We start from the raw sequence: 17,990 nt of genomic DNA on the forward strand, positions 1-17,990 counted from the left end.
GTCTTCAGAGAGTTGTTACCCTGTCCTTCATAATTTATCCACGTTATTTGTCGGGCTCTGAAAATAGTCCCGAAAGTTAGCTCTAAACTGAGTAGAAGCCAGAAAAGGGGTTCTTTTCTCTTTCGACGTGAAGTCACTCTAGTGTCACCCAAGATTTCTCAGTTACGGCGCGTACGCTTCGTGAACCGAGTTGAGTTCCGACTCCCCGGGACTTTTTACCGTAGTATCCAACTGTTATAAGATTCCACGAGGGTATTTCTCGGTTAATTTTTGAGGGTAGACTGTAGAGGCGTGTAGACGCGAGGTGCGGAGGCTTGGTGGCAGGTTTGTTTTATGGTTAGGGAGACCTCCCTCGGAGATCACGACACCCTCGGCACCTTATCTAAGGGGCGTTTTGTCTTAACGAGCCAACAGGATTCCAACGTGACCAGAAACTCAAGCCGTGTGATGTAAAGGTTGTTTCGATCCACGAATCACCAGAAGCTCGCCGGATTTTACCGGGGCAAATGGAAAGCGAAAGTGTCGCGCCCTTTTCCCTCCCCCCGGCCATTGCGAAACTTTATACCAGTAGCCGAAAACACTCGAGAGTATTGTAGTGTACTGTATATAATACCAAGGCCGAAAACATTCCGGGGTGCGACGTCCACCGCATGTTGTTGGAACACAGAGGAATTAAACCCGGGCAAAGCCTGCTCGAGTGACGTGTAATTAGAGGATAGTTCCAGTTCAGGTCTCAATTTGCAAATGTAATCCCACACCGCGTTGACGCTGAGCCCTGCAACGAAGCGGCTGTGTTACGCTGATTGTTCCCCTGGGAATCTTCGGGAGAGAGAGAGAGAATCCACTCGGTCTTCTCTCCTCGTCGCTTTTACATCAGGTCTCTCTCCGGCTGGACTATGCCGGGCAATCTACTTCAGGAATTAGGTATCACCTATATACGACGAAAAGCTCATTCGGACACCTCACACTTTACCGTTTACCCGTTTCCTTCCCGCCCTTAACCGTCGAGTTAACCCATTTCCGACCTCTCGACCCTTGCAGGTAGTTCGGTAAATTCATTTCAAGGGGTTCGACACACTCGACGGATTTAGAATGATGATCTTCAAGATTTCTCAAGTTCCGGAAACAAACTTTGACAAATCTAATCTTCGGAACCATCATCCTGACGGCAAAATTGTGCTGGACTCTGTTATTTCCCATTGAATTATCTAGTGACAGTATTTTTTTTATCCCTGTTTCTAATATTCTTGTTGATACATTCATACTTGACGACGGAACGATCGAAGAAGAAAAAGTTCCAATACAGTTTTGCTCTTAGAATAATCGCATGAAAGATTTAACTGTCAATGGTTAAAGTTTAGTTTTTTCAAAAGAAACTGTCACCACTACTAAACCTGATACTACTAACGAACATCCGTTTCAGATCAATACTGCCAACACATGTGATCAGTTAAAAGATTGTCGAATTATCGTAAAGTTTATTGCACAACGTTTTTAAACTTCGTGCTGAACAATTATTTTGACGTGAAGCCGTGATAATTGTTCGGATCGATTCTTCGGTGGAATCATTTGGTAATCGGTATTCGATAGGCTAGAATTAGACGCATTACGGCATGTTGAATAGGTGCTTGAAATTGGTGGGTATCGATCCTTCGAATATGTATTCCGGTGTTGATACACGGACTGACTGGTTTGCGCGAGAGTTCCGACTCCTTTTAGTCACGCCGCGTCTCTTTGCTGGACCGAAAGTGATCGGAGAAAGAGCGGAGCGGCATCGATTTTTATAGTTTGTAACAAGCCGTGATAAATCACTAATTACGGTGATTGATCGAGATGTTCCGTCTGGTCCGCTTCTACTGTCTTCCAGCTCTCAGGTTGGACCCTGCCGGTATAATCAGAAAAATACATCCTCTAGGAATTTGAAACGGATGATCCGTTATTAGTGGCAGAAAAAAATGACCTATTAATAACTCGAGGGAGCCGTTTACCGTCGGGTTGTTGTTATAATTTCATAGATCGAAGTCGGGAGAGTCGAGGAGCTGTCGACTGGCACAGTCTCCGATTGATCGAGGCCTGTACAGATATCGCAACTAATCCAGCAAATATTGACTTTTCGTTAGAGGAGCACCCTCTCGACCGTCGTAAATCAAACATGATAATGAACCGGCCCGCGTAGGCAGCTTCTTCTTCTTCTTCTTCTTCTTCTTCTTCTTCTTCTTCTTCTTCTTCTTCTTCGCTGGGCTGTGATGACAGAGAGCCAAGAACCGGATGGGTGTAGCTCGCACTGTTTGCACTTTGCTCGAGGAAAGACAGTGTCTCGGAGAAGAACGATTGAGGAACGCGCGCTTTACAAAGCGAACAGTCCGACGCTCCGTATACTAACGAGCTTCCTATACGCCTCGGATGATTGTTTTTAACCACAAATTTGAACACTGGTTAGTGTAACGATACTCACGAGTCGGTCAGTGTCGAGATTAAAGAAATGCTGAGAGCTTCGAGGGTGGCTCGACTTCTCGGCTTTCAAGTTTATCGGACAGCTAAACGGTCTCGTAAAGATTTACTGATAAACTTGTTTCGCAGAGTTTAGACTCTCAGTGAATGAATAATGTTATTTGTCTCGTGTTAATAACGAGGTGTTAATCATTGTGCAAAAATGACGAGACACTGATCACAATCACAAAGATGACAAATCGATTATAACGATTACAGAGATTGCAAAAAATTACAAAATTTCCAACGATTACAAAAGATTTCAGGAGTTACAAAGCTTACCAACGACTACAGAAATTATAAGGATTACAAAAATTCACAAAAATTCACAAAAATTGCAGAGATTAAAAAAATAACAGGGATTACGGGAAGATTACATAAATTACAGAGAATACATAGAGATAGCAAAAAGATAACAGAGAAAACACGATACAATAAATACGAAAGATTATAAAAAATATGTGATTAATACAAGCGATTTGGAACAAATTCGAATAATACGAACAAAGATATCAATAATTTGAGAAAAAGTTCTTTGATCAATGTTCCCTTTGTTCAAACTTTGGTGTCGTGTATACGATTACTTCTAATAATTCTAGTAATTCGATTAATTTCCGATTAAAAAAAGTTTTCTCGAATTGTTGATATCACAGCTTGTGCTTTTCGAACTTGCTCAGTCATCTCTATCATTTTGTAAAGACGTTGTTTCACTCGTGGCCGCTGTGTTTGGAGCAAGTAACATTGCCAGAGATATTTTAAACGGCTGTTTCTCTTTTCCCAACTTTTGAATCAAACAATTCAACGGGTCGATCCTCAAGAATTACCGTTTCCAACTGTCGTACGGAAGATTTTTATCCAGTAAATTGGTTTGAAAGCATTTCGGGAAGTTTGGGATGAACTCGACCAAGATTTCACGTCGTATCGAACTGACGAACCTCCTTTCCGTTTCAGCCTGCAACTGCAACCTCCACGCGCGAAAGTGCCGATTCAACATGGAACTCTACAAGCTGTCGGGTCGCGTCAGCGGCGGCGTTTGTCTTCAGTGCCGACACTTCACGGCCGGCAGACACTGTCACTATTGCAGAGAAGGCTACTACAGAGACCCGGCAAGACCGATCACCCATCGGAAGGCCTGCAAACGTGAGTAACCCTCCTATTTCCGGTATAATTCACTCCGCCCAGCTCGCCGTCAGACTCGTTAGACGACGGAATTCGTCGCTTCCAATATCTCAGTTCTCCTCGCTTTTCGTCCGACTTACTCCTTCATCTTCCCGCCTCGATGCCGCGCTCTTCGGTTTCCGTGCCTTTCAACCAGGTACGTATATGCGATTAGCGAAAAGCGGCGGAACGACACGCTTTTCGCCTGCAAGCACGCCGTGTATTCTCGCTTTTCTGTGCGATATAATATCCTCTTCACTCCTTCCAGACTCCCATAAGCTTTTCACGTAATAACTTAAATAAACGGTATAGTTTACGGACACAGAAGCGCAAATATTCTCTCATGGTTAGCGGGGCGTCGTTAATTCTCGACACAACTACAATAACGACTATGCTAAGAGAGCACGGATTTTGTAACTCGTCTGTTGATGTACGGTTCTCTACTTCGGGGCCATATGTACACTATGGAACATCGGTCCTGTATGCCTTGATACGTGAGAACACGCCACTTCGTCACGTTCGTCCCGTCCTTTCATAACCGTATAAATTGCAGATTCATCGCCTCATTTTCTTACCGCGTTTTTCGCTAAACTTGGGTTCTCTTTGCCGGACTTTAGATCTATTCCTTGCTCATTTCATTCACAGATGAAAGTGATATTTGAGTACCAAATTTATTTCATAACTTTGAATTGAGATTGTAGAAAATTACTTGAAATATTTTTTTTTTTAAACATCTCAAAAAAGACGAAATTCATGCATTTTAACTCGCAGATAATATCGTTTCCAATTTTTGTAATAAACATTGCAGGTTTTCTTGATATCCGGTAAAATACTGCCGCGAAATCACTGAAATTGTATTGAGAGTTGTTAAATTGTTTTCAATATTGTTGAACGTCGTTTAAAATTTATTGGATTGTATCCTCGAGGCATACACGAGCTCGGTAAAAATTTTCGAAATTACGCGGGGGTTATATCCGATTTCTTTTGAGATCTATGTTTATTTCAACCTTCCGTAAGGGAATTTATTTACAGCCTTATATGTAAGGCTTTTAAGAGAACTACACCTATATGCGTGCTTATAATATGCGGGAATGACATCGCCCACGCAAAGCGTCTACATGTCGACGGGACCATGAGTTTATACATATGAAAGATCCCATTGCACGTGTTGCATAATACGCGTATTCAGGTATGTCAGGACGTCGCTGAGTGGATATCAATAAATACATTTGGGTAATTTAGTTACGAAATGGTCGCAGATTTGGTTTGAGTAATCACATTTGTGAGCATGAAAAAAAAAATTGTTTATTTCACCAAATATGTCGATCAAATATGGCGAGATGCCAAATTGATGTGGTGTCATTTAATAATTTCAATTCATAAAGCATTTTTTTCGACGTATTCGTAAAATACGATGGTTTACCCAACAATACAAGAAAAATAAGCACTAAATTTATGAATGAGACGTTTGGTATTGATTCTTTTTTAATGTAAAATCGATTTGAAGTACATAGTTGAAAGTTTTGTAAATTCGTTCAGTTTCAACTCCGTGATAGCCATAAAAATCGTCATTTAGAAGTTTTCAATTTCAATATTTTTTTTTTTTTAAATAGCCGACATAATATCGATATATGCCGATAAAAATCGATGTCACGAGTAGTTGTGAAAAATAAAATATTTGAAGATTCTAATGTGGCGAATATAAAGTCTTTCATTGGAGTTGTAGAAAACTCCAGTCTTCTAAATAAAATGACTAATCGCAGACTGTAATCGAACAAAGATTCTCGATTTTTAACTATTTTAAAACGATTCGAAATGAAAATCGATATCTTAGCTCGTGTATGTAGAAAGAAAGAAAGAAAGAGAGATCAACAAAAAGACATGAGAAACAGAAGCAAGAATACCTCAAGGTAGTACCCACGAAGATGGGCGTCTGTAGATCCTTCTTTTTTCCTTTGGTTTATCCTTTTTTCCTATCCGTTAGTTTTTTTTTTTTTTTTTTTTTTTTCTTATAAACTTGTTTCATTTTTTACTCACCTGTGCGAACAAAACACCCGTGCGGCTTAGAACTTAACCGCAAAACGTCTCGGCGTCTACAGAGTGTTCGATAAAAATTATTCAGGCTTCGATTCGAACCGAAGTCTCGGTCACAAATGCAGATAAGATCTTTCTTTTCATCGCGCCCTGTAGATGAGTGTACAATGTGTAGATAACTGATATAGGTATTATACAATAGTACAAAATTCTCGTGCGAACTTCTGTGCTGCCAGCTTACTCAGAAAACGACGCGTCGCATCGTAACGAGGTTGTCTCGATTACTGGTGTTTCCTTACTGGGATTCCTTGCTGTTCGTTTCTTATCTCAACGAAATAAAAAAAGGGAAAGGAAAATAATTAGAGATACTATGTGCTGATTTTCGAAATCTTCCGTCGTTTTGAACATAGAATTTTAGATGAAATTTAACAAGTTTTGATAATTTTGAGGGAAAATTTTTAGCGGTTTGGTTATAGAAGAAGCAAAAAAAAACAATCTGAGAAATCTGTAGGCATACGTTAACTCTTTTTTTTTTTGGAGGGAATTGTGAGTTCAATTTAACAATATTTGTTCAATTTAACACATGATAATAGAATTTGAATTTGAAGTACGAAGTTTTTTAAACAAATTCTGTAGTACGGTATTTTTCAATCAAATTCCGAGATATGATGTCTTTGAATGAAATTCCGAGGTGACGATATTTTTTTGATTGAAATATCGAGTTGCTATGTTCTTGAAATAAATTCTGACATGTTAGTGACTTTGGAATCAAATCAGGAAATCAACGTTTTTAATCAACTTCCGAGGTACGCCATTTTTTAATTAGGTAAATTTCGCGGTATGACATTCTTCAAATAACACTATACATAAATTTTAAAATGCGATGTCTTTGGATAAAACCACGAAATGCGATGTTTTTCAATCAACTTCCGAGGTACGATATTCTTCAAATAATTTTATACCTAAATTCTAAGATGTGATGTCTTTGGATCAAACCACGAAATGCGATGTTTTTCAAGCAACTTCCGAGGTACGATATTTTTCAACGCAACACCGAAACACGTTATCGTTCTGCTCATTCCATTTGAAATTTATCTTCGAGCAGAAGTTTCACCCCGGTCAGCCCGCGCACCCCGTGTTGCAAGGGTGTAAGGCACACCGATGATTCAACTTTACTCCACACAGTCGCAAGATTGGCGGAGAGAACGCGATGCACACGGGGTGCCCGGTAATATTGGAAGCTTTCTTCCCCCTCCGCATGTTTGCGGAGTGCGCGTGAGTTTACTAAAACGATACCGGGAGCAATCCTCTCTCTCTCTCTCTCTCTCTCTTTCTGTTTCTCTATCTCTCTCTCGGCTCTCCGCGCGGCCATAAATACGGGGTCAACCCTCTATATTTATTTTAGCCCCTCCTCGCCCTCGGGCAAGGGTTGCTTCTCAAACATCAGATTTTTCTACTCTGTTATACATACTCCGTGTTACGTATGTGCGAAACTCGTCTACAGGACGCTTCATAATAGTCATGCAGCTGTTATATTCTTTTTCGAAAAATAAAACACTTGAAACACCATTTTAATGTAAACAAAGTTGAATTTGGATGATTCATTATTCGCAATATAATGCAACTATGACTTCGTACAGAAATTGGGAAATTTTTGTTGTGCTTTTCTTTTTTCTCTCGGAAGAGTTATTCACTCGGTTATTTTCGAGTCGGAAAATTACACTCAATTCGATATATTTTGTAACGTGTGATATATTTTCATAGGTAAAACTCGACCGAAATAATTGTATATACGAATTTGTACCATGAGAATGAGAAAAATATTCCTTAAACGACCTGTAAATTTGATTTTTTATTTCTACTAAATCGTTTATTCTTAGTTCTATCGGATCCGAAGGAAGAATTCATTTTACTCAAGCTTGTCAATTTTTACGAAGTATAGTCGAATAAATTCTTCAAACATCGAAGTGAGTTTCACTAACTTCATATTATAGATATTTTTTCGATAATTGCAAGAAAAATTCATAATTTACTGCTTAACTTAACACTAATGATATGAAATTTATTCGAGTTATAAACAAAATAACATTATTCCGTAGAATTAAAATAATTTTTGATTTCTGAAAAATTAAACCTGCAGGCTTATGTGTATCCTAGAAATTTAATTGCATTATATGGTTCGTTTATTGAATCATTTGATACGTATAAATTCCATTTATTGGTGCATTAGGAGATGTTTGACTTTGACTCGACATTCTTACCCCCGGTTTCGACATCCGTTTGGAATGACCTGTATAGCGATCCGTACGGATGCTGCAGACGAAAGAAGGGCGCACGGTTGGTTAGGTTAAAATCCCGTGGCTGGTTTCAGCCTTTCAAATATCTCCTGTCGAGGCTGCAAGATCCCGTAGAGGTGGTTTTATACTGGAAAACAAATCACGTAACAGAGAACATCAGCCGCAGCTCGGGATCTCGGGAATGGGACGTCATTTGTTACGTGGCGAATTTGCCCTCTTTCCCTCTTTCTCTTCTTCTTTCCCCTTATCTTTTCACCGGTATTGGATAATCGATTTTAGTCAACCCTCCGGAAGAATCATCTCGTGGTGACAGATATTCGTTTATTTGTCGGTAAAGAGAGTTTTATAATTACTGTACGTGCGCTACGTTGTGAGAAGCTATAAAAATCATTGAAACGAAATAAAAAAGGAGGCACTTGAAGAAGAAACCGAGTTTTATACATCGGGACAAATTTATAGCCCTAATTCTTGTAACACTTTTCATTTTTCTTCTCCTCGCGGTAACTGCAAAAAATATAGTTTTGTGCCCGTGACAAGAGAATCTGTAAGCTATATGTTATTGCTATTCTTTTAATTGAGATTATAAGAAGGAAAAAACCAAAAAACGCAATAGCCAGAAAAATTAGCATTGACAATTGTGATTTCACCGCATGGTTACTTTTTTTTATTATACAATTCGTAAAATTTACTTCTCACCCGAAAAATATCTTTGTATCAACGACGCCGATATTACATCGAATGTTTTCGGTAACAATCGGTATAACAGAAATGAAATTTTTTCTCAATGCCGTCGGTGAGGGTAAAATTCTTTTTGAAATTCCTCGGTGGAACTGCTGCTGTGCGAACGGGGGAAAATACCGACGGAATTTCGCTACCCTCTTGAGCCCTGCACTTGCAGACAACCCCCTCCCTTTATTTCATCCCCCAACAACGGAAAGTTACCCCGGCTTCGATCAATCGATGTCGAATGATGAAGACGCGTCTCCCGTTTCCCACCATACACCGTCAAATATTGTATACCTTATACCCATGGGTCCCCATATCGCTTCGAGGGGGAAACTCGCTGGGCGAATATTACATATGTTTACAGTTCTCGATGAAATTACGCCTGAAATTGTTTTTCAATCTCGCGAACAGTCGGACTTGGGAAATATTTTTTGTGCCGTTTTTCACAGTTTTTTTTCCCTCTCGTTTCTCTTTGTTCGATCAGTTTTACAGCGAAATAAAAGTGGCTTATTTTTGATCGAATTCTTTATTGCTGTTATTATTGTTATTGTTATTATTATTATTGTCAGGTTTTTACAAAACTGATCAAATTTTTCGCGCATTTGTGACTTTTTTATTTAACGTATATAGATATTTTATCCCATTCTTCGTGTATTATCTTCAACATATTATTAGCATTACAAAAAGTATCATAAATGATAATACAACATTAACGTGCAAAACTGAAATTTTGAAACTGTTCAAATGATTACTAAACGTTTGAAATTATGTCGTATCTTGTCTTGCAGTCGTTTTAGACAAAATCGTTTCAAATCGAAATCCAAAAATAAATCGTATGAAATGGTTTATAGAATCGCTGAAATATTGTAATCGTTTGAACCGTGACTGATGATGCATGAAATTATCACGCTGAATTAGCGCGATATATTGTAGTTAATGTCAGTCGTGGCGGTTGAAATTTTCCAGTTCTTTTCTCAGCGTTATTTAGAATTTTTTAATCAACAGATCACAAGAAATCATCAGCGAATCGTTTGAAATTATTGATAAACACTATTTCCAAATTATTTGAAATTCAATCAATATCTTTCAATTGTCGTTGGTTTTTTAAATGGCAAATCATATGTACAATATCGCACTGTAATATCAACGATAGTAGCGAATGTAAATGAATTTAAAAAAAAAAAATAAACAGATAATAATAAGTCGAGAAATACCAGAGAAAAATAATATTTGATAACGAACGCTGTCGCGTATTGATGAAATCTATGGTACCAAGAGATGATCAAGTGCAATGCAGCAGGCTCTGTCCGAGACGGGAATGGGGAACAATTAGGTTCATTCATCGAGTGAATGACGAGACTCCTCGATCCTCTTAGCATTCAGACAACGTCGCTCGCCGTCTCCACGATCATCAACAAAGCTCAATTCGTCCCGTTTATTGTCATAGCTTCATCCCTTAATTAAGCCACCACATTCAAACTTTTCTCCTCTCTCTTTCTCTCTCTCTCTCTCTCTCACTTACGCTCGATGTTTCCCCCTCTTTTACTAATCGCAATTATGGTCAGAATCATGGATTGCCTGAAAAAAGTGAATGTAAAATCGATTCACATTGCAATAGAAATTTGTTTTTTTTTTTTTTTTATTCCGCTGACGACATTCAAATTTACTTTCAATTTTGCACAGAAGTCACAAGATTTGTAAGATAAAAAATACTGTACTCACTCGGCGTTTTGACAGATTCCGATAAACTTGTTTTTGTTGTATGTATATTTGAAAAATTTCTTCCGATACTGAAAATTTTTACTGAAATTTTTATCAAATAATGATGTCCAAAGTTTTTAACAGTCAAATTTTGATCGCTGGCTGCCGAGTTAATCTGTTAAATCACGTTTATATTATTATATCAACTTCCCAGAAACAAGAATGACGAGCTTTTTCTTCCTCTGTTTAATTTCTGTCGTTTTTGCTTCCCCTTGATCTTGATAGTAATAATTTTCGGTGTGAATTTACGGTGAAAATGTTCACGCCAAGAATTATATTCAAATCGCGAAAGGGTTGATTCGAGTAGATGAAAGTGCGGAGGAAACTCGGTGGCGTGAATCGTAACAGAGCAAATTTCTCTTTCTGGCGCTAAATAATGTGTCGCCGAGAAAAGCTCCTTACACTGATTCTGCAGAGCAGATTCGTTGTTACAGGAAAATATGGCCGCTGTGCCAAATTCTCTTTTCGCTTCATCCAACGAGCGAATGCGTCTCATTCCTGTATTTCGTTTCGACCTGTCACGTGATAATTGGTTTAATCGGATCATGCTCTATACACAATATAGGTATAATACAGTAATCTTTGGAAAATTCAAAAGCCTTGTCTGCATGCCGCTATTAAAAATGATGATGAGATGTAAATCAAGACGTTTCGTTAATTCTGATACTCAACAGTCGTACATTGAGTAGGTATATTTGATGAATTATTATTCGTAAGATGAGGTCAAGATCAATTTTATCAAAACGCAAAAGGTTATAGATTAGCTGAAATTGTAGACAAGAGCTTATGTTTTGAGTTTTCACTTCAACCTGATTTGATACGGTTATAAAAATCTGTTATATTCGTTAGATTTCAACTAACCGTTACTCATTTTATTCGGGTAACTATTCTCTGTAATGTAACTGGGACATTTTTTTACTCGTACATCAGCATCGTTGCATTTAAAATTTCTCAAGCTTCCACTGAAAATAATTTTTATCAGTAAACAGCGATATCCGATTTATTATTGAAGAAAAAAAAAAAACCTGTTGGCGAAGTTGCAGGTACTGATTGTTTTTTTTCTTTTTTTTCTTTTCTTTTCTTTCTCTTCTCAATAAGCAATACTCAAGTGAAGTTGAACGAATCCATCAGACTTTTTATCATTTTAAGGAGATTTGGAATTTAAAAAAAAAAAACTCGACTATTGTTCAAAATTTTTTGTATTTCTCTATTTTTACTTTGAAGAAGATCTGTGCCTTATAAATATATTATATTTTCGTAAATACGCAACCTGCAAATGTCAAAGAATAAAACTAACAACAACAAAAACTGATCATAACATCAGTGGTAGGTTGAAGAAGTTAAATTTTACCCCAATAAATCTAAATTCAATATTTCAAAAGAATTTCGAAATTGCATATTAAAATGACAAAAGTTGAATTGCTTTAATCAACTTTGTAAAACATCAGGATATTATTATTTTATTTATTCTTACAATATAGAATCGTGAGTCGAATTTTTGTGAATCCCGTGTCCATTCACGACTTTCGAGCTTTCGTTCTATACTTTCGTTTTTCATTTTTCATTTCACTACTTTTTGCCAGACTGTACGCCCGATATGTCCGAACATTTTGCGTCTTCGCATCTTCAGCTTCCAGTCTCTAAATCGTGTTATATCGAGATGGGAATAAATAATGGCAAATGCGCAAACAGCCAGCTGTAACCGGACACTCTCACCGGCTATTCTTCTGCTTCTACCTCTTTTCTTTTTTATTCCTCGAGGAGAGAAAAATCCGCGCGTGTTTCAACCAACGAAATAACAGAAATAAATACAGAGTAAATAAGAAGAATAAGAAAAAATACCAGCAAATTCAAATAAAACACGCCTCTCGATTGCTCAGCTCGCAGCTCGCTTCTGAAGATTCGCCAACGCTAAGGAAGGAAGCTCTTTCAATGTGGGCGGAAACAGGTCATATATTTATCGGCTTGGCTTATCTGAATTATCTGGAAGGGATCAACCGCGCAGCCTGCGGCAACGACGTCTCTAATTTGATCGTTATCTTTTTTCTTTTACCCTTTTTCTTTCTTTGTTTTCGCACCATTTTATGGTCGCAAATTTTTCCCCTGTCGTTTTAAGGTAGCTTGAGATGTTGAACAGCAAGGAAAGCGTTAAAAAGATTATGAGATTCCGCTTCTTGGTTTTTTTTTTTTTTGTTTGTTAGATTTTACGCAGATATCGTTACTGAGATTTTGTAGATAATGTTATGGATGAGACTTTGAACTAGTTCAAAGTCGTTAGATAAACGTAATTTCAATATTTCAAAATCGTTGAGCTTAATTCGAATTAAAAATGTGGTCAACTTTCAAATTATTTAAAAGACTAGTCTTGCGTATTCGATTACTTGCGATTCGTTACGATTTCTGGTCGAATCTATTCCCTCAGTTTTCAATTTACAATCCGTCCAACTTCAAAATTCGGAATCGTACGAACTGTCAAATATGCTAAACTATGAATAATTTGGAAACTCTTCCGGATTCTAAGGTTAAATGTAATAGTTTCAGGATCTTTAAACTACACACAAGTCAAACACTGCATAATTTGTGAAGTTTATTAGAATGCTCACTACGAAAATTGCAAAGATTTTGATAAAAAGAAGAAAAAAAAAAAGAATCAATTCCAAGACACTCAACGCATTCGTTTTAAATTCTGCCCGGAAAAATAAATATACTAAACATAAACTGAAATTTTTGTTACAATTAGATCTTTACATGAAATAGTTTTAACAGCGTATAAAGCAGAGATATCAGAAAAAGTTTGAGTCCAGTTTTTTCTTCACTCGATTAAACAAGAAATAACATCAAATACAGCAGATCAAAAATATTACAATATCAGTGAAATTCAATTGCTTGTAATACATAATATTAAGAATTCATTTTTTTTTTTTTCCTATATTTTCATCAGCTTTGGTTACACAAGAAAAGTATTGTTTTCGCTCGAAAATCACTTTTTCTAATTTCAACGAATCTACGTTTTCGACCCTCGAGAATACAAGAAACAGATTTTTAGAAAAATGTCAGTCTGGATGTCGGTCTGTCTGACAAACGTCCGCGATGATCTCGGAAACGGTTCGATGAAAAAATCTAAAACTTACAGAGTTTTACAATCAAGCGATTAGTATGACAAATTGACATGTCTCGTTTAATTTCAACCTCTGGTTCTACTGGAAATAAATCGATTCTCAATGTTTAAACGACAAACGTATACTTTTTACGCCTTATTACTTTTTCTAAATAAAGGATTATGTTTTTCCCAGTCCATATATATTTATAAAAAAATTATATATAAATTCTTTGTTGTGCTGACAATTTTTTTTCTAATTTTTCTTTCTAACCTTTTTCATTTGGCTGCTAAATCCTGTCAGTTTCAGACTTTTCACTTAGCCATGTTTGAGAGAGTATCGAACAGACACACAGAGCTTTCCCTTTTCATGGCGTTGAAAAGTATCGTGAAAAAACTGATTTTCCGGTTTGTTTTTTTCTACGATAAAGACAAAAAAAAAAAAAAAATAAACACGACGTCTTATTATTTTGTATTTCTCTGGTTAAGACACGTGTGTAAAAAATTGTAAAATTTTTGTTTCATTGCAAAATCCGTATAACAGAACAGCAGAGAACGCGTGAAAAATCCTCTCTTCTCCCAGCCTCACTTTTCGTTCAAATTGCGTTTCGCCGCGTTTTACTCTTTCGAAAAAATTTTCACACGTTTAATTTCGTATGACTTTTGAAAAGCGAAGCGCTGCGGACGAGAGCGATTAGAGATTAGCGAGCGGCGACCCTCGGCATGGAGTGCCACTCGATTTGGAAGTGATGCTAGCGGCGGTGCGGCTCGGATCATAACTGCTGATCCGGTGATCCTCTCCTCTCCTCTCTTCTCCTCTCATCTCGTCTCGTCTCATCTCGTCTCGTCTCGTCTCGTCTCCTGCACATCGGCTGAGAGTGCCGAGTAATGAATATGCTAACGTATGCCGAGAGAGTGAGAGCTAGCGAAACCCTTTTGTGTTCGATATCGAGTTCAAGTGGTTTCCTCGAGTGCGCCGCTTCCAGCTTCCGAGTTTCGAGTCGGCGGCGTCTTTTCCTGCCGCGAGGAGACGACGACGACGACGATGACGATGACGATGATGGTGATAATGATGACGAAGAAGAAGAAAGACACAACGTCGCACTGTCGCAAAAAGAAAACTCGCCGAGTCGTTGACCCGGCTCATTTTATTCACCCACTTTTATCGAAGGGTGCAATGGTTTCTTAAATTAATAGTTCAATTCGATCATTCGTAACTATTTTATTGTTAGTACGATTCAAGTGGTTCAAATTATGTCGGCTACTGAAACAGTTCGAATATTTCGTATCATGCAGTTCGGATCTCAAATTACCACGGATTCGTTTTTTCTTGGTCTAATTGTAAAAGTACTCGCGTGACCGTCGAATTTCTCTTGCGTGTACTAGAAAATTTGAAGAAATTTCTTAAGATTTCTGAGTTCACCTTGAGTGAAAGGATTGGTAGAAAATTCAGACGCTTAACGAATTTTGGAAATTTTATTAGGGTATCTGTCAAACCAAAGTCAACTCGGAACAAAAATATGTGAAAAATCACTGGTTTCAGACTTTGACCAAATCATTCGGTTATTTTGTCACTTTAGGTGTGTAAAATGATTAGGATCGAAGATTCCCGGTTCCGACTAAATGATTCGAGAAATTCGAATAATCCGAACTCTGATCAAATCGTACCTCGAAAAATTCGATTTATTGCAAGTCTCATATATTATTGTGAAAAAATTGAAAATCCCTGAATTTCTTCCTCTGGGATATTTTTTTTTATATATATCGATAATGGAAATGCCGAAAATGCAAGCAATCGATCGCTCCTCGTTTTCTTATTGCAATAATCCCGTCTCTCCCGGATTGATTGATTGGACCGTTCTTCTTTCCCGTCGTTCCGATAAGAAAATGCCCTTCGGTTTTTCCCGAGGGAGTGGAAAACCCTGGACTAGTCTCCATCAAACTAAATTTGACGCATGATGCTCACTCTGTTTCAAGTCGTTTCAGCGATAAGAAACTTGACGGCTATATTGACACACCAAAAATTGCTGGTCACGTGTGTCATTTTTTTTCCAATCGGGTAGTGAAATCAACGGTCGGTTACGCTCGTCGTTGTAATTGATGTTTGCGATTTTCTTTTCTGCTGCTTCGATAAATTTTCTTACATTTTTTTTCCACGACTAAAAATTGTCGTCATATTGCGTTATGGGATTCATGTTAAACATCGCACATGTGGATAAGTGTAAAAATGTGATTTATACCGAGGATTTTGAAAGTTAAATAGTTTCGAAGTTGAAAATTGTGGAGATTGATTTATTTCAAATTCTGAAGGCTTAGGAATGAACTCTTTGTCAAGCTGATAGCTTGCTTGGAACAGTGAAATATCAAATTGTTAAAAATTTCGGAAATACAAAACAGTCAGAAATCCTGAAATTACACAACTGCAAATTGAAAGACCTGAAACTCTCCGCTGATTGTGAAATTTTGAGATACTCGAGAAAAAGCGAATGTTCGAAAATTATTAAACTGAGGAATTAATTCGACAAGCTGACAAATTTTATCCTGAATATCGTAATTTGACACTCAGTTTTTCAATTTATCAGATAACGCAAAGTCAAAACAATGTAAATAAATAAATAAATAAATAAAAGCAAAACTTTCGAATTGTTGACAAAACTCTTTGAACAGTTTGGAAAACCACGGGGTGAGATTATTCTCTATAGAAATTGGCTTTGAATCCGCTAGTTACGATTATCTTTTTCCAAATTCGCGAATCGTAAAAAAACTCCGCCTTTCCACGTGAAACTGTTCATTTCTCTCGCCATTCGCGCAACGGTGAAAGATCTTGACCCGAAGGCTGTTTCGCACGCTATCTTCCAGCTATTACGCCTGTCTGCTTGTAATATAAATTATATAGACACTAACTCGCGTTACCTGACGACAAGCAGGCGGACAGGTTAATAGCCGCCGAATTTCCGAGAGCGACGGAGAAATAGGGAGTCGAGTGCCGCACGCGATCCTCGAGGTATTAGAAGGACGAGGAAAAGGAAGAGCAAGAGGGACGAACTGAGGTTTAGAACGGGGCTTACAAAGTAGACGTGTCTTTATTTCGCACCCTTTCTCAACTTGGCTGCGTCATTGAGGATGATTTTTTTTTTTTTCATTAATTTTTCATTATCAAAATATTCTAGTGAAAAATTGAGGCAACGTTACAACATGACGGTTTAAATACTGTCAAAATTACACCGAAGTCTCGTACAACGAGTAATTATTCAGTGTTTTTGTTAGTGGAATATATTTATTTAGTAAAGAAAATATGGTTAGGTTATTAAAACTGATTTTCATTTTGCAGTAGCTCGGAACTGTATTTTTTTATTGATTGGGGTGAAAAATGAAAATAGTCTTCCTTCGTCATAAAAAAAAAAAAGAAGGAAATCATACGTAGAGGGCTTAAATCGTATGGAATAGTTATGAGATCTAATCGATAACGGTCGATGGAAATTATTTTACTTCAAAGTTATCCGATTCGATTCGTGTAATAGATCCGAGTTGAAATTGAAATTGAAACCCAACTTGAAGTGGTTTTAAAGTGAAGAAAATGCTCTGAAATCATCATTGAAACAGTATAAAATCGAATTAAAGTCCGCTAACGGATTGGGAAATTACTCGGAACCACAATTTGAAATGCTGACAATGCTTTAAAATTACATTTACCCTGTTAAAATGCGTGTAAAAATCATGCCAAATTGTCGAAATATTGCGCCAAGAGTTTTTCACCCCTTAATTTTCTCCATTGTCTCGTTTATCGGAAGATTCCGGTAAAACGAGCCCCCGGACAAGCGAAAAAAGAATTTCGCACACCATCTGGAGAGCCGCTACCGACGGTGCGACGATGGAAAGATGATACATCGGCTCGTTTATCGGCGTAAAAAATGATGGCAGAACTCGCGAGCAGGTGCAGCAGAAGAGGAAAACGAAAAGACTCGGCTATATTCAAGCGTCGGATGATTACTTCGAGCCTGAGAGGTTTTGCGTTTATACATCGCTGAGGATATAATTCCGATCGCGTAGGTGTAATTTTCCCGGCATAATTCGAGGGTCCTTAACGCTTGGCAAGGATCGATCGGACTTGCGCCTTGACTCGAAAACCCACAACCGAGAATCGCGCTTCGGTCTTGATCATTATTTATCGACAGATGGAGTTGTCCGTGAACTTTTGCAACGCGGCCAGAAACGAGAATCGAATCACGGCTCGTGCACAGGGAATTAAGGATACGTATGAGCCGTACAGCCGAGTCGAAAAATCGTCGAAACAGTTGAATCAAGGAAAAAGGATTTGAAATCAATTCCTGAATTGAGTTCTAATGGGTTTTACGAAAAAAAACTCTCTCTTTGATTTATAGAACAATGAAAATCATGAATTTCGATTGAAATCGTGTTCACTTGTT

The 17,990-nt window shown here is 37.7% G+C and overlaps 1 protein-coding gene across 3 annotated transcripts in view; it reads left to right on the forward strand.

The window, feature by feature from the left end:
* Nucleotides 1-17,990, forward strand: part of LOC124216115 (netrin-1) — a 138,080-nt gene that overhangs the window by 63,165 nt on the left and 56,925 nt on the right. For all 3 annotated transcript variants that reach the window (XM_069135037.1, XM_046620262.2, XM_046620261.2), the window contains exon 2: nucleotides 3,442-3,630. In XM_069135037.1, the coding sequence (XP_068991138.1) occupies nucleotides 3,442-3,630 (189 nt within the window). The remainder of the gene's footprint in view (nucleotides 1-3,441; nucleotides 3,631-17,990) is intronic.

Source organism: Neodiprion pinetum, chromosome 4 (assembly GCF_021155775.2).
Source record: "Neodiprion pinetum isolate iyNeoPine1 chromosome 4, iyNeoPine1.2, whole genome shotgun sequence".
NCBI classification, from domain to species: Eukaryota; Metazoa; Arthropoda; class Insecta; order Hymenoptera; family Diprionidae; genus Neodiprion; species Neodiprion pinetum.